General features: G+C 42.1%; 1 protein-coding gene across 1 annotated transcript in view; it reads left to right on the top strand.

The window, feature by feature from the left end:
* The window catches only part of LOC144781710 (cytochrome P450 2F3-like), a 741,839-nt gene that overhangs the window by 596,911 nt on the left and 118,426 nt on the right, over nucleotides 1-26,502 (top strand). The window contains exon 8 of the mRNA XM_078660685.1: nucleotides 16,064-16,251. Within this exon, the coding sequence (XP_078516811.1) occupies nucleotides 16,064-16,251 (188 nt within the window). The remainder of the gene's footprint in view (nucleotides 1-16,063; nucleotides 16,252-26,502) is intronic.

Genomic DNA, 26,502 nt, shown 5'->3' with positions numbered 1-26,502 from the left:
TCAGGAGTTCAGGGAACTTACCTGCCCCAGGTAATTACGCCTCCTGCGTCTCACCAAACCTGACATTGAGGCCCCATTAGCCGCTACACAATTGTTATTGTTACACTCCAAACACAAGCTTCAACTCACAGTGGACGGGGTAGCGGGGACAAGTGGAGGGGGAGGGCTGTTCTTTCGTTGTTCTTTCTTGTTTTCATTTAGTTGTAGGTCTCATTTGTTTAAAGCCATGCCATATGCTAGGGCTCTTCGTAGCCCATGACCTGCTGCTTTACAAATTGCACGTTGATACTTTGGCTTCTTTAAATAAAAAAAGAGTTAAATCATAAAAACAATAGTGTCTCTCAAGCTAGGGTGACCAGATCTTGAGAACCAAAAACTGGGACATTTTGCAAAAGTAGAAGAAGGACTACAATTTTACATCAACGGTGCTGGGCGGAATGACAACTCTTATCAACATAGGAACACAGAAGAAGCACTAAGAAAATTAATAAAATGTAATTTCTAAAACCAGCATCATACCTTAATTAAATTGCTTACTCATAACAGCAGCTAACTAGCACAAATTCAGAGCGCCTAATAAATGCCTCTCACTGGTTTCAGTCAACCCCCTGTAAAAGCTGGACATGAGTCAAAATTGCCGAAATCTGCCAGGGAGGGCAGCTTGTGAAAACCCGGAACTGCCGGGCAAATCCGGGACGCCTAGTTACTCTACTCTCAAGCGAGCCCATGGGCTAGTGCATTGCTGTCGCAGACTCGACCCTAACAAGCATTTGCAATGCAATAGGTCTCGCATTTCCGAGAGTTTGAGCTATTGGCATTGTAAATGACAATGCCTTTTATTTATGTGTTCTGAAAACCTGCAATCAGTGCATAAACACACACTTTGTACTTATAGTAGTATTTGCTTACAAGAAGCAAGGCTGTCAGTAACTGTGCCTGTTTTACTGCCAGCCATGCTTTTCGTAGGAAAGGACTATGAGTACAAAGTGCATATTTAAACACGCTTGCAGGCTTTCAAAATACATAAATAAAAGGCCTTGTCATTTACAATGCCAATAGCTCAAACTCTCACAAATGCGAGACCTATTGCATTGAAAATGCTTGTTTTAGCATTGTACCACCCGATTCAAGTTTTGAAAGCAGCATCTGACAATAAGCACGCAAGCAGCGCTTTCAAAGATGTGGCTAGTGGGGTGAAACTGAAAACAAAACTAGGGCTGGTCCGTGGCCGCTACTGAACTCCGCTATGCGGTGGAGCACAGAGGGCCATATTATCAAGCAAGGGCGATATATTATCGCCGCTTTCATCGGCAGGAAACTGCCGCTAAAGCGGCGATAATGGGCTTGATAATATGCCCTTGTGCATTCTCATAGAAACCCATGTTGTGGTGTTAACATGGGCTTCTATGGGAATTCACAAGGGCATATTATCAAGCCCATTATCGCCGTTTTAGCGGCAGTTTCCTGCCGATAAAAGCGGCGATAATGTATCGCTCTTGCTTGATAATACGGCCCATAGTTTTTGCGTAACTTCACACTCTGACACGGGGCACAGAGTTGCAAATCTCTGCAGACTTGCGATGCAGAGTTTACCGCCCAAACCTATTTCTGATACTCTGTTGCGATTAAACTTGAACTTGGATATTATAATAAGTAAATTTGAGTCTGTATTGATAAGCAGCCCCTCACCCTTAATGGATAGACTTGGCAAATTGGAGGACTCTGTGCTAGCCCTTCAGAAATGAATTGATAATATTAGAGTGCAATAGGGCCTGGAGATGCCTGCACTACGGAATTATAGTACATCTGAAGGTGAACGGGAGGTTGATAGACCAAACATTTAGACCCTAATAAGGGCCATATTATCAAGAAAGGGCGATACATTATCGCCGCTTTTATCGGCAGGAAACTGTCGCTAAAGCAGCGATAATGAGCTTGATAATATGCCCTTGTGAATTCCCATAGAAGCCCAGGTTAACACCAGAACCAGGGTTTCTATGGGAATTCACAAGGGCATATTATCACGTCCATTATCGTCGCTTTAGCGGCAGTTTCCTGCCAATAAAAGCGGCGATAATGTATCGCCCTTTCTTGATAATATGGCCCCCAGTCTCTCATTGCTGCTCAGCCTATTCTCCCCACTACCGCTTGTACCAATTGTAGATTTCCAGACCTTGCTGAAAAACTGATTAATTGCGGTGATAAGTTACGTTGGCAGGGCCCTGGTCATGGGATTGGCAATATGCCATTGGGGTATTTTTAAAGATATTTTATGCGCACTCACGCAATCACATCTGTTAGTGGCCTTCTAATTTAGAATGCCCCTTGGGGCCAACAGTCCTATGCAATAGCTACCTGTAATAGGTTTCAGCCACGCTCTGATCTTGATAGTTTAGATTGACTCCAGATAGGTAATGCTGAATTTGAGGAGATGCTCTCTAGGGAAGAGATGTGGCACTGCGGCCAGGGTGACTGACACCGGACGCTGGGGCTCACGGGTCGATCCCCGGCACCAGCTGCAGGTCAGCCCAGCAGCATGTGACTCTGGCCAATAGCTCGCTTAATCTTCCCGACGGCCCCCAGCACCAGGATGCCTCCGGGTGGCTGTGCGCTTTACAAATACTGGATTTACATTTACATTTATAGAACTAATACGCTGTTCACAGAGAGCTATTCCACATAGAGATAACACTCCAATCAACTCACAACTAAGGCCATTCTGGCATCGAGTACAGTATGAGCCAGATTTAAATTCAGGAGGAGATAAGATATCAGAGGGCCCTTCAATCCAGGAGATCCCAAGTACTGAATAATAACTTAAGGTGATCTCATAGAATGTTGCAGGGCTAAGGTCTAAATTTTCTGACTCTAATTGGGGCAAGTTAGTGGATGGGTATCCAATAAGCCTGTTTCAGAAAACCTGGATGACTGAAATGATCCACAGGGTGGGGTACACTAATTTTTAGTGACCACCGCCTGCAGGCCGACCTGCTGGTGGTTTACTTATCTGGCTCAAGACAAGATTGGCCTGTATATTCTGCAGGCTAAATATTGATTTGGCTGACATACTGGGTCTTGATCTAATATCCCTAAAAGGGAAGTTAACAATCAGGCTAATTTATATATGTAACCGGTTTAGTAATCAGAATAAGGAGTCTGCCACAATTTTGACATTGGCCAATTTACTTGGGAATTCAGAAAAGGGCCACTACCTCTTTTTAGTGTGAGACCTTAATGTTACGTATGAACCAGTGGACTTTGTACATGATCTTGTCTAAGAGGAAGAGCTAGCAAGAGGCATAAAAAAATTAAGATACCTCCCCTTAAGAGATGCACAAAGGCTGGCCAAAAAGTATTGTCCTCCACTTAAACTCATGGTGTACGTGCTTGCAACAGGCAGACACCTTTGGATCCAGGTGCAACTTTTACATTTAATATACAAAGTAGGCTTGATCATATAATGGTCGATCTAGATTTGTGGCCTAAAGTGTTTGAAATGGCAGTTATAGCCAGACAGGATAGTGTCAATAATGCCCTGGTCATGGGGTTAGTTGATACTCCTTATTTGACAAACTACACTTGTACTGTGGCTTTGCCCATTGTTACTACAAAAATGACAGGCGGATTACATGCCCCTATGTAGTTTCAGGGGAGGAGTCTCCAGTGGGTTTTTATACCTAGGTAGCCCAAACTCTCCTCACTTTTGGAGATTCTGTTTGTAATGATTTAAGAACTATGATTACCTTCTCCCACCTTCTTATGGTCATTAAGAGTTACTTCTGTAGATGTGTCAAACTGTCTCAGTTAGGCGGAAAGACGCACCCTGGGAATTGTACACAAGCTAGAACAGCATTAATCACAGCTGTGAAAGCTGGAAATAGCAGTGTTATAGTAGAGAGAAGAAGGGCTCATAGTAAAATGCAGTCAGAGTCAAAGAAAAGTTGGGAGGAAGAGAATTGGTGTACCCTAGTTGAGGAGCCCAGAATGAAAGATCGCCATTTATTCTGGCATTTACTCACTAAAGGAGCAGTGCACACGGTTAAGGAAGAAGACTTTTTTTATCCAACCACATGTCTGGAAAGAGTATTTCCTGAAATTATACTCAAGGGAAGGAAGGGAGATAGACAATGAGACCACCAACAATGGGCTACATTATCTAATTTAATACAGAGGTAGGGGAATTTGTTAGTTTCACCTGGGAAGAGACCGTGGCTGCAATTTATAGCTTCGAAAAAGGCAAATATTAGATTGAATACCTGGAGATTTCTAACGATCTGAACTTAACATATGGGGTTTTTGTTATAATATATTGTGTAGGGTTGTTGCAGCATTCATGCTGACAGCATCCAGTAAGAGGAGGGAATGTATTGTTGTCACAATATTGTAACATACCAATGGTCGAGGGCAGTTGGAGCTGGAGAGGAGCTGCGGTGTCTGACTGTATGGACACAGGTTTTCATCTGCAAATAAATTGAAGCATTTTCACCACCTATGCCTCCAGTCATATTCGGAAGGTGATTACAATATATTTTTGGTGATGAGGATAGGATCAGCTAGAGGCTTATGAATCAGATCAGCCAGAAGCTTATGAATCTTCACTCTACGTTGCGGCCCACAGCGGAACCCTGTGTTGCAGATACCCACCTGTGCAGTAGAATTGATCCTGCGTTAACATTTTGTTTTTACTGTGGCTATGCTGCCCCACGCAAGTGTCTCTTGTTGCCTGTGGGTGCCCAATCTCAAATTTAGCTTTCTTTAATATAGTTTTTTTGTTTTATTGGCCAATTTCCCGGTGTGAGCACTACTCTACCGGTCCGTGCTGCTTCAAGCATTCCTAGTGCAGCATGTGCACTGCTCTACTGGTCCGGCCTGTCTCAAGTATTGCCAGTGCGGACAGGCCAAGCGGCCTCCTAGCAGCCTTCTTGAGTATGTTTGCTTATACCCCAAGTCTAAAGTGCTCAAGCCAGGATCACGCGACTCTGAAACATGCTTTAGTGAGTCTCCTTACCTTGAGTTGACCATGCTGCCTTTTCAAGACATGCTTTGGTTCTTGAGAGGTTCTCTGTTGACAACAGCATCATTTAGAGCTTTGTATAGGATAATACATCCTACCATAGAGTCTACAAGCTGGAAGTTTAAGCTGCAGTGCCATCTCATGGTTTTCTTATCATTGTGTACCTGGAGTTTTTCTTACATGTAATAGTGTTTTTCCCTGTGATCTTATTCATTAAGAGGTCACCATGAGTATCAGCCAGTCGATTTCATTTTTAGTGCAGCAAGGAGATCCACCCATTGATTGTGAAGATTGGCTGTTGTCTTTTGAAAATTATTTGGTAGCTTTTGGAGGCTCAAATTTGTGGCCCCACATAAACAAAGCATCATTGACTGGCTGTTTGGGCATAGAAGGTCAACTTGCCTTTAAATATTTGCCACAGGTGTAGGAAAAGAATGGTGGCGTGATTGAGGCTGTTTACAAAGAAGCAAAATTGCAGCTACAAAAGCAATTTTCCAACTGTGAACATTGTTAGATCACACCATAAATTCTACACACAACCACAGAGGTCCAATGAATCAGTAGATGAATCTGTGACCAGGTTAAAGGAGTTGGTCACAAAGTGCAGATTTGGGCCCATGACAGAGGAGCTTATGAGGGATCAACTTATAGTTCAATGCACAACAAAAAAGTGCAGGAGCAACTTTGGGTGCCAATGATCCTACGTTAAAGGATGCCATCAAAATAGCCAAGACTGTATAGGAATCGGACAAATGCATGAAGGAGATGCAAAATATGGACAGTAAAAGTACTGTTGAGGTAGCGGAAATGCTCAGTGACTCTGATCTTGTGGCTCCAGTAAGGAGAAAACTTGGTGTTCCTGGTACAACACTTGTAAAGGGGATGGTATTAGAACCACCAACTCTTCATAAGCGCAAAGTAAAAGGACAGAACAGTTTTGTTACAGATGTGCTGCAGTTTTGATTTGGGAGACTCAAAGAATTGTTATGTGGTTGGCAAGGAGTGCTGTGCCTGTGGGAATTAGTGCCACTTAGCATGCATCTGCAAGGCAACCTACAGTAAGATTCCTTCTATAGAAGAAGCAGAGGACATCGTGGAACATAGAGTTCTGATAAATGACTCTAATGAGGAAGCTGTCAAGGATGTGGAATCCAATATAAGTACAAATCCAAGAGCGTATTTCCAAATGGATGTGGTAAAAATGTCCTTTATGGTTGATTTCGGATCCCTCCACAGCATCATACCCAAACTTTTGTTTGAAATAGTATGACCTGAAAGGATGTTGTGTTTCACTGATGTGGTATTAAAAGGTTACCAGGGGGTCAGTATTGGGATGATCGGTTATATGAGTGCCAGGATTGAGCTCATGGACTGCCATACTCATAGAAAGATATACGTTGCTAGTGAGGGTCCACCGATTTTGGGATGGTCACACCAATATGATTTGAATATTGTGGTTAATCCCCAGGCTGTTGATCTAATCATGATTGTTGATGACGGAGACATGAATGCAGTGTTGGAACAATTTGAACTTGTTTTCCAGAACAAGATGGGTTTGGCTAAATACTTTAGAATAATTTTGAGAAAATATGGCCTTCCTATTAGTCATGTAGACAGGCAAACTCCTGTGGCAATAAGGGCAGAGGTCAAGAAGATAATTGAACAAATGGGGTTATCGAGCCGATGAAGACCACACATTTTGATTCAGACTGACTTCACAGTTGGAATCAAAATGTTGTTATGGACCACTTTCTAGTGCCAAATATTATTGAGTTAATTTTGTGCTTTGGCTGGTGGAAGGTACTTTGCTGAATTGGGCCTTAAAAACGCATACCATCAGGCCAGCTTGTACCCAGAATCTAAGCATTTTACAGCATTCATCAGAGGAGGTTTACCAGTTTAACAGAATGCTGTTTGGCTTGTTGTCAGCAGCAAGTGTTTTTCAGAAACTTATTTCCAAGGTGTTATCAGAGGTCAGAACTGTTGTCTTCTTTCAAGACGACATTTTGATTGTTGAGGACAGTATTGAGACTCATAATAACAGTCTGCATGAGGTGTTGTGCCCGTTTTTGGAAGCAGGTCTTACGATGCGGAAATAAAAGTGTACATTTTTGGTGCAAGTGGTTAAATATTTGGGGTATCTCATTTCTGGGGGGAGGAGGGAGACTCGAAATGAATCATGTGAATGCCATAGTGAATGCTGAGACTCCTGATTATAAAGATAAGCTGGGTTCCTTCATTCTAAGTTTGTGAGAGACTTTGTAGGTAAATCTGAACTTTTGATGGAGTTGTTGAGGAAGGGGAATGGGTTCAGAAAGCAGCTTTTGAGGATATCAAGTGTGATATTTTGAATGCTGACTTACTGGTTCAGTTTCAATGTGATTTGAAAACTGTGCTAACCATGGATGCTAGTCCTGTGGGCTCTGGAGCTGGTCTCACCTAGTTACATGGTAAGGTGGAGAGGACTGTAGCCTTTGCATCCTGCTTATTGACAGATATCGAGAGGAATTAATCTGTCATTGAGCGGGAGGCATTGACAGCCTCAGGAGCAACCAATTACTTTCGCACTTTCATTTGAGGAACAAAGATTGTTCACAGGACAGATCACACACCTTTGCCAAAAGCGTTGGGGCTAAATGGGACAAAGAATTGTTCAGGACGTCTATCTAGGTTGGCATTCAAAATGCAAGATTGTGACTATACTATTGAGTTTCTTCCCTGTTGGAAGAACAGAGTTGCAGACTGCCTGTTGAGGTGGCCAGATAAAGCCACTGTTGAAAGTGACTTGGACTCATAGGAGGTTGTTTGGGATGTGGTGGAGGATGTGCGGGGGTCAATGTCAATGGAAGAGTGGACAGGAGCAATGAGGGATGATGAGGAGCTTAAGGCTGTTAGGAGAATGATAAAGGGAGGAGTTCGAAGTGGAAGTTCTGACGCCATAAAAACATATCATAAAGTGGTTGCGGAGTTGTCGTTGAATGGGGACAAACTCATTGTAAGAGGTTTGTACCCCCAGGGGCAGTAAGGAACAAACTTGTGCAATTGGTACATGAAGGCCATATGTGACACACCATTCCGCTGAAGAGATTGAAGGAAAATTTGTGGTGGCTCAAGATGGACGTGGAGGTTAAGCATTGGGTAGAGTGGTGTATGGAATGTAAAAAGTCAGAGAAGAGGTTGAAAATGAGAATGGCAGTTAAGGGGGTTCAACAACATGTGTCAGAAGCAGATTGCGTGTGGGAAAAGATTAGCCTAGATTTTTTTGGGCCATTTTAATTTTTGCCAGAACAGGAGAGATTTGCCTCCATACTAGTTGATGCCAAATCAAGGTGGTTTGAAGTTGTGCTTATGGGGAATGTGAACACAGAGTCCAGCATTGCCATGCTAGGAGAAATATTTAGAATAGAAGGTATACCGTCTAAACTAGTCACCGGCAACAGCACTCAGCTCACTTCCTATGAGATGAAGAGATTTCTGGAAGGGATTGGTGTGAATCACCTTTGTACTACATTATACAACCCTCAAGGAAGCAGTCAGGTGGAAAGGGTGAACCATTTGATCAAAGGGACCATGGAATTAACTAGCAAGGCAGGGTTTTGTGTCCAAAAGGCAGTAAAGGACATGTTGTGGGCATATCGCACCACTCCCAATTTTCCCACTGGGAAACTCCTTTTTGAGATGATGAGTGGTATGAAACCGGGGACCAAGTTGGTTCCTTCATGGTTGCGGGAAGAATGTAGAGAGAAGGAGAAAAAGTGTAAATGGTGGTCAGAGGGCAGGCATGATTGGTGTGGCCGACTAGGTGAAGTTTAAACCAGGCAGTGTTGGACCAGGCTTGCCAAAATGTAGGGGTCCCTACAAAGTGAAGGTTGTTGGATGAAGTTGGGTAAAGTTGGGCAATGGTCAGACGTGGAATCTGAGAAGGATAGCCCAGTTCCCGAAAGAAGGTAAAGGTCACCTAGTGAGAGACAATAGGTTTGGGTCTTCTTCAGGGTAGATGGTAATGGATGATGGTGACTTTCAAGTGGGTACAGAAATTGTGAGTAAGAAGGAGACAGCCAGAGAAGCTCAGGTTGCCAGGTTTGGCCAAGATACAAGGAATATTCAGGTGAAGGTTGGGAGGTGTCGCAAGCCAATGTGCTGATGAGAGGACTCTATTTGTGGATAGTTGGGCCTCCTTGGTGGATAGGCACCTTTCTCGTTTGCATTGTGTGGAGTTCTTGTTTTTCTTTCCCTTTTGTATTGTGTAGTGTCCTTTTGTTTTGTTTCCCTCTAGGTGGTAGCTTCTCATGTGTCAGTGGTTTGTGTGGGAAAAGAAGGGCTTGCACCCCTTGTGGGTTTGTGTAATTTCCATGTGGGAAAGGGATCATTCTTAATGTATTGTTTGTTAAAATGCTGAAGGGAAGGGGATGTGTTATAATGTATAGTGTAGGTTTGTTGAGGTGCTCATGCTGGCAGCATCCTATAAGAGGAAGGATTGTATTGATGTCACGATATTGTGACATATAGATGGTTCGAGGGCGGATGGAGCTGGAGAGGAGCTGCAGCGTCTGGCTGTACGGACTCATATTTTCATCTACGCATAAAGTGAAGCGTGTTCCTCACCTATGTCTCCAGTCGTATGTGGTAGGTGGTTACAACAGTTTTATACTCCGTTCAGTCTTTAAAGCTATTGCTCATGGGCGGGACATCACAGGGACATGGAAGGGTGCTGTAATTATCCCAATATTCAAGAAAGGGGACAAAGGGGATCCTTCAAACTATAGGCCAATTAGCCTTACAGACAACGCACACAGTTTTTGGGGGAAATTGACCTTGACTCATCTACACACCTGGACTGAGGCAAATAACATATTGTCTCATCTGCTAGCAGGTTTTAGGGCTTCCAGAAACACTCTGGATCAGGTGTTTGATACTTATCGCTTATATGCAAGGAAGTCACCATCATGAAGGACACCTTTATGTTGTGTTTGTGGATCTTTAATCTGACTTTGACTCCATCAATCAAGCTAAACTATGGGTCACTCTGAGGGATCTCGGGTTGCCCAGTGGTTTGCTACAAATTATAGTGCATCTGCACCAAAATAACTATGCACAAGTCAGGTGTATCAAAGGTTACGACATTACTAGAAATATAGATGTTTTGAAAGGAGTTTGCCAAGGCAGTGTTTTGGCCCCAACACTGTTGACTTTATATATTGATAGGCTAATGAATGCATTGTTTGATTGTGGGGGTGATCCTCCCAAATTTGTGGCTAGATTAAACCCCTCTCTCCTCTTTGCTGATGATACGCTTCTAATTCCAAAAACTCCAATATGTATTCATAATGCTTTAAATAGGTTTGCAACAGACTGAAAATATTTTACCCTTCAGATGAATTGCTCAAATACTACATTTATGGCTTTTAACCCTCATAAATCTTTTAAAGGGAAGCTGAAGTTGGGCTCAAATACCTTAGAGCAGGTCAAGGTCTTCGATTATCTGGGGTTAGATTAACTAATAATCTGACATTGTCTGCCCAGATACAAAAGAAGAATCTTGCACCTCAGCATGTATATACTGCAGTTGTTAAGAAACTCAATTCATCTGTTTTCCACCCCATTTCTCCTGCAATTGAAATTGATCAGGCTAGATGGTTGGGCGCTGCTCTCTATGGCACTGAGATGTGGGGTATGGACCAGACAAAGAGCCTAGAGCTGGTGGAAGACAAATGTATAAGATTACTATTAAATCTTCCAATAAATACGCCACTGGTGCAAGTTCAGTTAGATCTTGGGTTAAAGAGTATTATACATATTGCTACACTGATAGTTTTAGTGTTCTGGGTAAGATTATGGACCAGCAAAACTCAAATTCCAGATAAGGTAGCAGTAGCTGAAGCACAAATCCATTATGAAGAAGCTGGGCAAGGTCAGGCCGTGGTGGATTATACTTGGGTTCGGGGATTTCATGGAGGATCCCAAAGCCACATTGAAAGAAGTGTTACCCCTTTTTAAAGCAAGAATTTGGAATCATATTCAGGTCTCTTGTTTTAATGCTGTAGCACCTGGCACTATAACTGATAGGTTTTTATATTTTGAAACTTCTTTCTTGGTTGAAATATAATGGCTGAAATTAAACCCCCACATGCACGTGCACTATATTTACAATTGGGGTTTGGGATTTTGCCTTAGCATCTCAGCAAAAGTAAATGGGAGCATGCTACTTTAACCCCATTGTGCCGTGTGTGTATCCTTACCTTGGAATCTGTAGATCACTTCATGTTCATTTGCCCTTGTCATGCACACATTAGAAAAGAGTAGATAATCCCGGCATGCTGACTTTTGTCATTCACACGACCAGCAGAAGCTCTACGAGTGTTGACATCTGACTCTACTAAATGGATAGTGTTTACTTTAACAAGATACTTGCTATATGCCTGGCATATTAGGATTAAGATTTTAGCCACTACTAAGTAGTATGGCTATGTATGAGTGCTCAATGGACTGGTTATTTTTAATCAGAAATGATAGTATAAACCAAGCTTCATACAATTGGAAGATCTAGGCCAAGCGTCCACAAGCCAATCTGCCCCCAGGATTTAATGAGGTCACTTACCTAGATATTAATTCTTCTAAGGTGCACTCCCTGGTGCCAACTGTTTTCTCTCAGTGGGTTATGTAAGTAAGTCAGTAAGTAAATCTTTATTGCTCAGTTAATTAAAAAACATTGCAATCAGTAGCATATAATACAATAAATACCAAATGATCTGGTGCCACTGTTTTTTATAAATACAATTATTAATTTTTTGTATAAAAGAACATTAAAACAAGTTTCATGTGGCTAAAAAGTGCTTTCTGAAGAGGTTAAGCTTCTTTCGCACTGTGCGTAGATTAAAGATAGAGAACGTCCTTTATGTGGCCTGAAGTGACTGTGTTAAAAGTCTTGCACCTGCATGGTCTTGGGGCAGGTTTAAGCAGCACTGTCGGGTTAGATTGACGCTTGTAAGATTGGTTTTCGAGGGAGCCTTATGGTTCGTTGCAGACTGTTTCTGCTGTTTTGTTATGTGCAACCTTGCATTCGGATTGTTATTCCTTGTCTGTGCTGAGTGAGTAATTCTGTCCTTCTTGTTTCATTTCCGCTTTCTCCAGACATTTGACAAGATGGCTTGCTAGATTAATGTTTTTGCCATCAAAGCATGCCTTGACTGCCTGCCGGCATGTTCTTATTCCTAACTTCTTTAGGAATGGTTTTAGATGGCATCTGCGCTCTATGTCCAGACCTTTGCAGGTGCATATTAAATGGAGGATGTCCTCTTTTGAATTCCCGCATATTCTGCAGATCGTTGTCGTTTGGGACCTTTTCCATGGGGAAGATGGTTTTGTGACGGAATTATGCCCAGCTGTAGGCGTATAAGCTTCTCCTTTGTGCGCCGAGTGAACCCGACTCCTAAATAGCTTTGGCAGGAGCTACTGGTGTAGTTTTGGATGACTCTCCAGCCGGGAGCCCTGTTGGCTAGACTTGCTTTGTCCTCTATTAGCGAGATTATTCTCACTGATTTGTTTACTAGCTGATTAAAGGTGTTATGGGACCCAATGCTCTTCCAGGCTTCTTGTAATTCCAAGGAGTCTATTGAGTGCATTAGATATTTTGCAGCTGCACAATTGTTTTTGCTTTCTATCTCTTTCCATAGATGGTAATTCAGACTTGAGTCTTCTCCTCCCCGGATTTTGTGTCATCTTTTGGCGTAGGCGCCCAGTCGTTCTGCTTTTTGGTACCTTAGGCCGAATTCAAGCCTTATTTGGACCTGCGAGGTATAATTGGGCAGATTGAAAATCATTTTCATAGCCTTGGCTATTGTGCTATTCAATAGCTGTGCGTCCCTCCCACGGAGGCATTCTCTCCCATAAGTAATGGCTGGTGTTAATTTTGCCTGAATCACTTGCAGCAGTGGGGTGAAACTACGGCCCACTGCTTTCGTTTTGAGGCTCCTTAGTGCGATCGTTGTACTGATTCCTCTCCGTTTTATTGCCTCCTGTTGTTGAAATGAACCTTTTCTGTCCATGATTACGCCCAGGTACTTGTATTCCTCTACTGTTTCCAGTGTGAATCCTCCCATGTACCAGCGGAACCTTGGTGATGATGTCTTAGCGTTTATCCTCATTATTTTTGTTTCTGAGACATTGATGCTTAGGCTATTCACTGTCGAGTAATTGTATGTTGTGCTGATTAGATGTTGTAACCCTATCGGCGTCCGGCTTATCAGCACAATGTCGTCAGCATACATCAGATTAGAGAGGGTAAGACCACCTAAGCTTGGGGCAAGAGATTTGCTTTTGTCGAGCTTCTGTGAAAGGTAAAGCCATAACACGCACCCTTGTTTGAAGCCCTTGGTTGTCCATATTTTCCTTGACAGGCAGTCTCCTGGTCCCAGCTTTACTTGTACCCAAGTATCCGTGTGTAGTAACATCAGCGATGATAGTAGGATTGATGGAATTTTCCTGTTCGCCAGCTTCTCCCATAGTAGCTCTCTGTTAATGTTGTCGAACGCTGAAGTGAAATCAATGAAACATATGTAAAGGGGCAGATTGGCTAGTTTAACGGCATCATTAAGAAGTGATGAAGCCAGAATGTTTGATGTTGTTCCCATTTGTTTGCGAAAGCCTGTCTGGGTGATGGGGATCACAGCATTTTTGTTCGCCCATTCCGTGAGCTCCTCTAGTACAAGAACAGCATAATATTTGGCCTCGTTGTAAATTAAGGCAACAAGTCTATAATTTTTTGGGTAATTTGTGTTGCCTTTCTTATGAATTCGAGCTATTATAGAACCTTTCCATGATGCTGGAATTGTGTCGGAGTCTGTGATCTGTTTAAACAGTGGTAGTAGTACCGCTGCCCAGTATTCTGGGTTTTGTTTATATAAAATGGGAGTGATCCCGTTGGGTACTGGACCCCCCTCTGGATTTCCTTTCGCTATCCTACATATAATTTGTTTTTCAGTGAAGGCCAGTAAAGTAGTGACCAACTGTGGGGCACGAGCTTGGATTTTGCTGTCGCATTCTAGTTGCCTAGTTGTGCGAACTTTGGTGCTGTGTTGAAATGAAGCCGGAGGTATTTGGACCATGCTTCCTCAGTAGGATAAGAATCAATGCTTGGACTTCTTGGGTTCTGGAGGGTGTTAACCCTTTTCCAGACTCGTCCGCTAGTGTTATTTCCTTTTGCGTCATGAAGGAGCTTAGCCCATAGCTCTTCCTCTGCTTCCCTTTTTGCATGCCAAATTAATTTCTTTTTGCAGATGTTTAGTTTTTGCAGTTCCTTTTGGACCGTGATGTCCAGTCCTTTTTGGTGTAATTGCCGCAATAATTTGTTGATATTTCTCTTGAGATGCTTTAGATTGGTGTTTTGTTTTACAGCCTTGTCGTGGCCACCCATTGAGTAAGGACACTTTGTAAGACTTTGAGAGTTTGGAGATTCCAGTGTTGTGTGGGTCTTAGGTTTCCTTGTATGTGCTAACCCAAGACTGCTCGTAAATTGCTCCCAGCATCTTAGGCTGTCTGTCTGGTTTGCAGTTTTTCTTTCCCACAGCTTTTTCGCTTTGTTAACGAAGCCTTCCAGGTTTTGCGTGTTGCATTTTATTCTTTTATGTACCACCGAAAGGGAGCATCCTAAGTTTACTACTGGCATGGATAGCGCTACCCCCTGGAAGGTAAGAGTGGCTGATGGTCACTGGCTGACTTTGTTCCTATTTGGAAGTCCATGACTTTACCGAAAAGTTGTAGGGATGAAAATGTAAAATCTATAGTTGAGCTGACGGTTGAGTTGTGAAAAGTGGCTGCGGGGGGGATGTCATTTTTGAAGTGGCCATTTAGAGCTACCAGGTTGAGATGTGGGTTATGGATGTCGTTGCTTATGATTCATCCTGAATAAAGCTAATGAAAAAATCAACAGCATCCGATAAAATATTTCACTGACATCTCTCATGAATTTCAGTGCACATTTTTTATAGCATTTATTATCGTTTTTTTGTGTTTTGTCAAGCATAACTTGAAAAAGATCTCCCACAGGTTCGCTACTGTTAGAATATCTTTATGAATGTCTCTCTCACGAATGATACAGGTTGAAATGGGAATAATAGACTAAGCGTGAGGCAGATTTGAGAGCCAGTTATATTCCAGTAAATAAGCCGGAAGATGAATTATCTTGAAATCTATTACCTTATGTTTATTGTAAAGTGTATGTCTGTTCACACATTTTAATATTTTATGACTCATTTTGAGAACCTGTTAATAATAATACTATTATTATTAAACATTTACTAAATTGATAATTAGTGTTTTTTTCCTCTTTCTGGTATTGCTCTTTTAAATAAAGTAAGGAAATATATCAATACAATCAATTCAGGGAAAACATTGTTTTTGTAAACATAGATCTAAAATGAAGGCAGTTACACCAAGTACTACCCTCAAATATATATTTTGTAACTGTTTGCACCTCAAAATAGGAGTTCCTTTCTGAAAATGTATTTGGACAAGCTCTATTATGTAATATCGAAGGAGCCTACATGAATATTCTAGGAGACAATTATTGATTTTACTTGTGCAGGACTATGGTGAATGATATGCATTATTTTTGTTTATTTGCGTAGTTTACTTTTAGCATGGGAAATATCCTTGATAAATAGGGAAGTTCAAAGTCATTTCTTTAAATGTAAGATTTTTAAAATGTTTTATTCATGTTGTATCATGTTCATAGTGTGTTAGTTTGTACTGTTTACTTAAAATGTACTAATCTATGGGTTTTTTCTATTTTTTTGTTTTTGTTTTTGGGCAAACTTCAATATTAAAAATGTATCATTATTTATTATCATTTTCTATGTTATTGTCTAGAATCTTGGAAACGGTTCACAAATAAATACTATCTTATCTCAATGTATTTACACCCTTCTGGGGAATAAGAGTATACTACATGGTGTGCTGCTTGTGTGTAGAAAATACAATGCCCTATGTCTCAGTAGAATGATACAATGTGTGATTATCAGTAGTTCTACTATACATTCTGTTTCTCCACAGAAAAAGCTCAAGAAGAGATAGACGGTGTAATTGGTTGTAATACTAGTCCATCGTTTGAACACAAGGCTAGGATGCCATACATGCAGGCTCTCATTCATGAAATCCAGAGGTACTGTGATGTCATTCCCCTCGCCGTCACTCACTTGCTGACGCAAGACACAGATTTTGAAGGATACAAGTTCCAAAAGGTACTGCTGATATGTTCAGTTTGTTTGTCTTATAAATGAGGGAAAATTATTGTTTTCAAAGCACTAGCTCTGAAAATCTATAAACTACATCAGTATGTAAACACAAATGTTTAACAACTTTTGTAGATTGTAACAACTACAATAAACTTTCCTCACAGTGAAATTCTAGGAATCTCTCATTACAACCTGACTGGAATCAGCTGCTGTCTGTCCAGGTAACAGCGGTGGGGTGGTGGAGCTGCGTTGGGGGCGGGGGGTTCGTAGGATCATGCACAGAGAAAATTGATTATTTATTTAATTTTTCCCTTGGCATCTTCCTTTAAAATCCCCCCCAACGCGGCACCAATGCTGTTACCTGCACAGACCGTGGCTGACTGGAATATGGGGATATAGACTCAGGGCCCAGAGATTCGATTCAGGCCAGAATGACCACTCCCAAAGCTGGGAATCACTAGTTAAAGTCCCCAAATTTGAGAATGACCTGTTATACCCAGCCCTGTAGCTAGAATTATATGTTAAGGAGGGCTTGATCCTCAGTAATCATCCAATATTAATGATGGGCACTGCATGCATTTTCTCCCATATATTTGCATGGTAAGTAGGACAGAAGGCATGGGTTTAAAGCACACAATGCTTTTCATTGCATTTTCATTATTGGTGTCCTGCTTTTTAAAGAAGTTAGTGGATTTTTTTAAATTTGAAACCTAAGATGTATCAAAGCACACTCAATCAACTTTCCACAACCCAACTTTAAATCTCATCTACAAGATGGGATTTAAAGAAGCAGTTTGTGATGTTGCAGAGCCAGATGATATGCAACTTTGTGTATTTTCTTAAGGTTTGAAGCTTTGTGAAATGGTAAGCTTGTAAAGTTTTATTTTTAAACTTACCTTTTGCTGTGAGCTCTGCTTCCCACACAACGCACCCCAAGTGTTGGATAGCCAGCCTCTGCACTCAACATTTATTTCACTGGAGTATTCCCTGCTTGGGGCACTCTGATTAGGAAATAAACACTTCTGGTAGGCCCAAAAAGATAAACTTAAATTGGAGAAAGTTAGGAAACCTTTTTTGTCTTCATGAAGGGTGAATTACCCACTCTATTTTCTTCTTTCTCCTTCCTGCCCCCTCCTTTTCTAGAACCTCTTCTCCCCATCTTCTCCATACTTGTGTTCTCCCAACATCCTCCACAAGTAGATGTGTTATACTTCCTGTTAGGTGAAGCTAAGGTGAGCTTTAGCTCTTAGGTTCAGAGTGATTATTGGAAAGCAGAAGAAAACAGAAGTATTTTTAAGGGGTACTCCAGGAAGTAAACACCATTCTAAACGTTTGCCGTCCTCTGTAGGGAGTGAGGGTTTGCTTTGAGAATGTATTCAATTGGGAAGGCAATCGAAATGCAAATTGCAATCTAACTGATGAACTTTGTAAGCAATCTTGATACCTAAAGGAAATCCGGTGTGTGTCATATTTCCAGTGACGCAGGAGAACCATACATTTTTCCCAGTTTTTAACTCCATGTATATGCATCCCAAAAGAGGAGTTAACTTCAGCCACAGCTGTCAATGACAGATTGAAATATATTCTAAGCAGAAAAGACATAAAGAGAGTCTGCACACCTTCTCTTGATGAATAGTCCATCCTTAAATGTTTTATGTGATTGCGTGCCACCAGATGTATGCGGATCACCCCGAACTGCAGAGGTAACATTTGTGAAAAGAACGAGCACTGTCCTTGTGCTCGTGTTCTGGTGCACTGAGTCAAGTGGTAACAACTCCCTCCAGTAAATCATATTCCTCCGAGTACTCCACAATCATCTATTAATCAGTTCAATGTTCATCCTCCTTATTACTTTTTAGTCCCTAGTTCTCTTCACCACAACGGAGACAGTGAGATACAATCTGCAGTCTTTATTAGACATTTTTAAATACATACTGTATGCCATTACAAGCTTCGTACAATAGTACGCACAAACTGATCTCTATGTAAAAATGAGCATGATACAAATTATCCCAATGCATGTCGAGCCTATCAGGCTCTTCGTCAGGGGAATCTGGAACATAAAATGAAGGTAAAACAGTATCACTTGATTGTGTCATTCTAATTCATGTATTCTACCTCTGATTCTTTCAAATCCAAAATAAACAGCAACTGTGAACCACTTCATGAATCGTGCCCCCTCCCTTCATAAATCAAGACTCCTCCTGTCATCAATGTGCGAAAAAGAAACCTTAATAATAGCTGTATGCAAATGCAATAACCTCTCCAGTAACCTCCCCCCTTGTCCTTATATCCTAACCCTGTTGTTAGGATATGCTACCTCTCACTAACTTACTGACTCCCAAATGTCATATTTAAAATATAAAACGAAACAAACCCTTAAAATGAATGGTGCTCCAAGAATTACCATTGGTGACATACCACACTTTCTTGCGTAGCCTTTGAGTCACAATGACTGAAGTAAAAGATGAATTTACCTAAATAAACAAAACATTATTTTCACTAAATGAAGTTACATGGTTATGTCCATGGAAATGCACTTCTTGTCAAACACTATAACCCAAAAAAAATGTGCAGTGCAAAGAATTGTAAAAAATGCTGCATGAATCAAAATGGCCTGTCCGTATCCACTGTCAGTGATGTTGCTGTTCCACTCTGTCCATTTGTACACTGTCTCCGCGGTGACAAACACAGTTCATAATAATCTCTCTACTTTCTCACAGATGCTTAATGCCCGGGGTGCAAGGCTCGTTGAGGCGATTTATTCTAAGCAAAAAAGACATAAAGAGAAACTGCACACCTTCTCTTGATGAATAGTCCATCCTTAAATGTTTTTATGTGATTGCATGCCACCAGATGTATGCGGATCGCCCTGAACCGCAGAGGTAACATATTTGTGAAAAGAACGAGCACTGTCCTTGTGCTCGTGTTCTGGTGCACTGCGTCAAGCAGTGCTTTAAATGGTGGAAAAAAAGTGCAGGTACTCATCAAATTGAGCTGTGACCTGGAGCGTGTGGCAAGAAGGCGGGGCTGGCGGTGGGACAATGGGCGGGGCTAATGACACTTTAAAGGGCGCAATATTTTTTGGGGTGCAAATAATGACAAATTGCTTCAATCTGATATATATTTTTGATACCCTTGCATGTATTTAAGATACTTTTTACATTCTCTTTCAAATGTTGCACATGAAATTGCCGGTGCACACATGGCACATGAATCACATTTATAATACACTGATTCAGCGACAAGCACCATTAAGTATCCAACTGATAGAGCGCGCGGGTCACCCGACCAATAATTTCGCCGCTTCCGGCTTCGGGCCCATATATTTCAAATCACCATATACATTGATCGGATGACCTCACGGTCTACTATCAATAATTTGGGAGTTCCTTTCGTTATTCTTCAGCGTACCCGACTTACCATCCACCGATGCGGGTACCTACGACCCCAATGGATCAGGGAGCTAGCTGTAAAAGGAAAGGCAGCAAAATACAAACCCAACAAATATCATTCAATACCTTTGTAAAATGACCACGGACAACTGGAAGTTTTAAAGTCTTTATCTAATTTAGTAAAATTCAGAGAATATCAAATTCACAGTAATTAAGCAATCAATGAACAGAATAACAGAAAGTACATAGCTGAATAGCAAATAAGTCAGTGCAACCATTTATAAACTAATGGAACCAGGACATACTTAAATGAAGGATCAGGAATTAGAACGTTTAAGATGAATCACTAAAGATGGGATAGGCTTTGATCAAGACTAGTATTCTAGAATTATTTCAAGCGAATGAGACATGAGTTCGGGGCATTTATATAACTATTGGAGAGTCTATGGAGAAGGACACGCTATGTTTTAAGGCAAAAGTTCTTTAGACAGTTCAAGTAAGGAGGTTCTAGACCATATCAGGAAATGACAAACTGCAATGCAAAATATTATTTCTAACAAGTAGGGTAACATAGGAACGCGTTATGAAATAAATGCAAATGACTTTATGATTCAATGGTTGCGGGAGAAAGCATGGAAAATTAAAATATGCAAAGGTATGTCTTTATTGAAGCAAAAGACAGAAATTCAGAAAGGTGCAAGGTTCAGAGCTTTCAGAGTGATATTTACCTAGACTGGTGTGGAAACCAAACCCTGGCCACGGGTCAGTTAAGGACAGGAAACCCTCAAGGAAGGATACCCATCAATGGACAGCAGGTGCAGAATGGACACCCAGGACAGGACAGGAAACCCTCAGATTAGGAATCAGGACAGGACCTCTCGGACAGGACCCTCAGGACAGGACCAGCACCCGCAGTTCGGAAGCAACGCCTGCGCTCCACCCTCTCTGCAGCTATCGATCAAGACCCCGATTGGGTCAGCGAACTCCCAGCAAAGTGCTCCGCCAGCACTTTAAGGTTTAGTAAAACCTTAGTCTATGGTCAAATTTCGGACAGAGTGCTCCGCAGCTCTCTGTATCTTCAGTCACCTATTGAGTGCGTTGGGTCAGTGACAGGTCAGCTAAACCAGACAAGTCGGACAATTTCCCTAGGTGAACCCAGGGTAGATATACTGTTTTGGGACGGTGTACCACCCCCCAATGTTGCAAAGTGTCAGAATCCCTCAATTTGGATTGGTCCTAAGGTAGGCTTTGGGTAACACACCAATCAGAATAGACTATTTGGAGGCCTAATTTACATCTCTGGGCACCGCCTAGCAAAATTGGGGTTCCCATGAGAAAGCCGCACAGAATACAATGGAAAGAATACATTTCGTTACAATAGAACATAATCATGATGCTTCTGCTGGGTGAAGGTGCTCTTTCCCAGGGTGGCTCTGGCATCAACCTTCTTTGGCCTGAGTTCAATGCCAATGGCTGCTTCTAGATTCTGCGCAGAAATACCCTCCAAGATGGACTCCCCAGCCCAGCACCCCTCCGAGTCGAGGATACATGAAAAGTAAGCGAAAACAAATTAATACATAGAAGTGACGGTATGAAAAACACATCATTGGTCTTGTACTTCAAACTTATCATTATAAAAATATACTATGCAGTTTAAATGTTAGCAACATATACACTGTCACAAGAGCATCACCACGTTATTCACGAAAGCTGTGTATTACGCATGCGCACCCTATCCCACCAAATTTATAACTACGTCAGGTCACGTGAGTGTGACTGACGCATGCGCAGAAGCAAATTTTCCAAGCGGCGTCCATGTTTTAGAGACATGGATTAGTTGTATTAGAAATACACGTACGCAAGCTTCCTCTACCTCGTTTGAATATAAAAATAAAAGATTAGTAAGACGTACAAATTCTATTAATTGATTACACACAGGCGAGGTTCTTGACTCGAGCAAGTCGCGATGCGAAGCTTGCTCTATCAATCCCCTCTTTGATGATATTTACTATCATCACAAAAATAATGGAACCAGATGCCAACTTCTTCACACTTTATACATCTCTATCTCTTCCAACAAGCAATTCAGTTTCTCTTTCTCATTTTTGGTAGGGTGAGAATTTTTCACCTTTTTGTATATCTGATTATTCATTTCCTCTAATTCAAGCTCATCCACACTTCGTTTCACTCCTCTGGCATTCACTTGATGCTTTCTGGTGTGTTTACGACACTTGCAACAGACAAATATGAAAAATAGGATAAGACCTATAATTCCAATTGGCATCAGTACCTTGAACAATAAGCTTTTACCTAAGCCAGCAAGCCAATGACCTACATTTGAGAGACCATCTACCAGTCTCTTCCAGGCACTGTCAACCTCGAGTGGTTTGAGTTCCTTTTCCAAATTAGTAATGTTTTTCACATATCTTTTGAGCTGCACACTTTTGTCCGGAATATAAGTGCAACAATGTTGCGCCTTCAACATCCGGCAGACTCCGCCCTCTTTTGCTAATAAGGTGTCAAGAGCAAGTCTGTTCTGCAAAACCATTGATCTGATCGCAACCATTTCGGTATTGACCAGCAGAAATCCATGAGCTGTGTCAGTAGACAACACATCCACTATGGTGGATAATTTGCAAATTCTGTGAGTGTTCAGAACCACTCCCACTCCAGGTATCAGTGCACTGAAAATACTACCCATTATTTCACCTACGCTTTCTCTTTTACTACGCACTAAGCCATTAGTATTTTCATCGCTTCCAGCAACTTTATTCACATGGTATATTTTCGGGAAGACAATGCCAAAATAGCAGCTTCCATACCAGTGATCCGGCAATTTGAAATAAGCCTTGTCCCCACATATATAATAAATTCCAGGAAACACAGGCTCTGACCCATTTTTGAAACCCCATCCTCCAATTACCTTGTAATTATGTTCACATTCACTGGAACCAATGAAAATGTTATTATAATAGCTAGTCTTCTCGCGGTGAAGACATAGCTTTCCTTTCCTTTCAAAATCCAGCAACAGAGCAGGTCCCGCCCCACCCTTTGAGGTGCCCTCCATGTCCTCAGCCCATTTTGGCGTTTTCTGTTTTTCGTCATCTGCCTTTCTTTTTATTTTTATTCTCCTCTTCTCTGCCATGTTCAGAAACATCTTTTCCTGTTCACGCAAAGAGCAGGTCAAGTTATCTCTGTGTGCGTCACCTATGTCGATATTACCTATAGTCAGAAAGTATTCGCCCATGTAGCGAGTAACATCACTTTTGGTATGTACAGGATTCAAGTTCCCACGTATAGGAAGTTCAGAAAAGATCACGTCATTGTTAGAGTAATAGTACTGTAACGGTCTTCTTTTGTAAAATAAGCTTGCTAAAATGCTACAGGATATTCCATATGTCAGGGGCAGGTGATGGTATGTCACGCCTTCAGCCACAGAGGTAGGTAGCTTCATGCAGACATAGCAATCTTCAATTTCCATAGTCTCTACATAGTGTATTAACAAGTTTGCGAAAACATTTAAATGTGTCTTGTTCTTAACTCCATGATAATGTAGTCCTCCCTCATCTGATGCTTCTAGGTCTCGTTTTGTTTGTCTAAGTGCTTTCTCATGTCTTGCTACACTCTGTGTTGTCAGTTCTTCATTGTCAGTATTTACAATCTCAGTAGGGTCAACATTAGTATTTTTGCTCACCGCAAAAGGAATGAAAACTGTTAGTCCTATCCAAACTAATATCACTATAATTATACTACATACACATACCTTGCAGCATGTTTTGCAACAACTGCGACTAGGTCTACCATTCACGTTTGAATCAGACATTTTGGCTCAGAAGAAGTTTCTCGACCCCTCTTTGTGTCTTTACACGAGTAGCTTACTTTGTGCAAATTCACGGTGGCTCGTCTTCTTCTTCGGCAGAGTACTCTGTGACTGGCTCTCCGTCGCTTTCATCAGTTTTATCAAGATCTTCAAATTCTTCCAAAACGAGCGTCCATTCAGGAGACTTGTACTTTTTGTTTTGTCTTTTTATTCGATCACTCCTTCTTTTGGAAGTGTCTTCTGGTTGCTCTGCTATGCGAGCACTTCTCCTTTCTTCTGCACGTTTTTCTTCTACCGTTTTTATCCTCAGTCTCAATTTCTTTATGAATCCGGGCTCAATATGCTTTCTTTTCTTAAGTCTTTTAGTTGGCACTGAGTCTTCGTTCTCTTCTCTTGCCCTTTTATTTTCATTAGTTTGTGGCAATTCTGCTTCTTCTTCCCTTCCTATCTCACTAGTTCCAGGACTTGCATCTATTTCTTTTGCCTGGTTACTAATCTGGCCTTGTTCAGAAGAGTTTTGCTTTTGCTTTTCAAATGTCTCTGTTTCTGTTTCCTGAACACGTTCTTCTAACCCTGTCTGATCCTGTTCGAGCACTTCGTTCTCTTGACTTTCTTCTGCTCGAATTATTACACTATGTCTAGTCTGTCCCTTTTCGACATCAGGAGTCAGTGGAGGTGTATCAATTACTTGCTCAGTCCCTGTCTGACCTTCTTCTTCCTCAGTTTTGACGTGACTCTCAATAGCCTGAGGTTCTTCGCCTGTGCTTTGCTTTTCCTCTCTATTCCACTCTCTACCTTCACAAATTCGCTCTCTTGTTCTGATTGGGTCTTCGGTGAGGTCAATCAATGGTATCCACTCATCTGGCCATATGCTTGGCAGCTCGTCATCAGCTACTTCTGGACCAACTTCTGGGAACCCTTCAGCAGGCTGGAGTCTTGGTAGCTCGTCATCAACTACTCCTGGACCAACGTCTGCGGACCCCTCAGCTTGACTGGTACTGGGCTGTACGTCGTCAGCTACTTCTGGTCTGGCTTCTGCAGGCCCCTCTACTGGACGGCCTCCTTCTCCAGGCTCCTCGTCTGGTAATACCTTCTGGGTGTGGCTGGCGTGAATCCAATGGGGAACACCTGCACACTTCACTGCTGTGGTTGTTACCAGGATCACTTGGCGCTTCGGTCCCCACCTTGGTGCCAGGCAGCTCGACCGAGTATGCTTCTTTATTTTGACCCAGTCCCCTGGAACCAGTTTGTGAAGAGGAGTCGTTGGATTGGTGACGGCGTCTTCTCCGATCTGGCGAGAGATATAACGTACTTGGTCACCTAATCTCTTGCAGTATTCAAGCACCAAATCATCAGTAATACTCAACAATTTGCTTCCTGGTACCCATGCTTGTCTCATCACTCTTCCCATCAGGATTTCATGGGGGCTCAGGCCTGTCTTTCGGTCTGGAATACTTCGGAGTCCCATCAGAACCAGAGGCAGGGCCTTTACCCAGGTCATGCCAGATGCATCACACAATTTCGCTAGTCTTGTTTTGAAAGTCCCGTTTATTTGTTCCACCACTCCAGAAGCCTCTGGATGATATGCACAGTGGAGTTTTTGCGAGATCCCAAATGCCTTACAGAGTTGGTCGATCACATCATTCTGAAAATGTCGGCCTCTATCTGATTCAATAGTGACTGGAACCCCGAATCTAGGTATCAGTTCTTTCAGTAAACACTTGGCTACTGTCAGTGCGTCATTTTGGGGAGTAGGGAAAGCTTCCACCCACTTTGAAAATAGGCAGACAATGACAAGGACATAACGCTTCCCCTCACAACGTGGCATGGTGATGAAATCAACCTGTATTCTCACAAAGGGACCCCCTGACCTCCCAATTTTCCCTAGTTCCACCATTGTTCTCTTGCCTGGGTTCATCTGTTGACATGACAGGCACCTCTGGCAGAGGGACTCTGCTACTTTCCTGAACTTTTTGCTATACCAAGTCTGTTGGAATACCAGAATCATGGTGTCCCTACCAATGTGTGATCCCTCATGTATCAATCTTGCCATTGTGCCAAGCAAGTGTCTGGGTAACACAGGCATACCATTTGGGCCCAAGATGACACCATCCTCACGTCTGGGTCTACACCCTTCTTCCTTCCACTTCTCTCTCTCTTGCCATGGTGCCGCCTGCTGCCATTCTCTCACTTCATCCCATGTAGGCACTTCTTCAAACACTCGAAGTTGGCAGCTGTTTCCAGGCCCCCCCCGTTTTGGATTTATGATCAATCGATCCCTGGCGCATAATTGTGACACTCGATCAGCAAAATCATTTCCCAAAGATACAGGGTCAAAGTCCTTCTTATGGGCAACACACTTGACCACTGCCAATTCCTTTGGTAATTGGATTGCCTCTAAAAGGTCTTGAACAACTTTTCCATTTCGAATAGGGGTACCTGATGAAGTCAGGAACTCCCTCTGTAGCCATAATTGGCCAAAGTCATGCACAACTCCAAAACAGTACTGACTGTCAGTATACACTGTTAGGCGTACATTTTTCCCAATTTTGCAAGCTTTTATCATAGCGATCAATTCGGCTACTTGTGCAGACTTTACTTCAAATAAATAACCTGCTTCTACAATTTTAGTTAAGGAGACTACCGCATAGGCAGCACTCAGGCCTCCTTGTTCATGTCTTAGGCATGAACCATCCACAAACAATTCCATGTCATATTTAGGCAAAGGTGTTTCTTTAATGTCTGGGCGTGGCTTTGTGCAGAATTCTGTTAAATCAAGGCAGTTATGCTCGTTTTCCTCCCCATCTTCCATATCCATTGAGTTGGGAAGCAGAGTGGCGGGGTTCAGAATGTTGCACCTGACAATCGTTATATTTGCAGCACCCACGAGAATCCTCTCGTATTTAGTCAGCCGACTAGGGGTGAGATACTGAGTTTTCGTTCTCGTTAGCAAAATTACCACTCCATGTGGAACATACACAGTTACAGGATGTCCCATGACAATGGATTCACTCTGCTCTAAACTTGTGCAAGTAGCAGCTA

Source organism: Lissotriton helveticus, chromosome 9, assembly GCF_964261635.1.
Source record: "Lissotriton helveticus chromosome 9, aLisHel1.1, whole genome shotgun sequence".
Lineage (NCBI taxonomy): Eukaryota > Metazoa > Chordata > Amphibia > Caudata > Salamandridae > Lissotriton > Lissotriton helveticus.
Note: the sequence above shows the minus strand (reverse complement) of the source record. Positions and strands in the feature narration are given on the sequence as shown.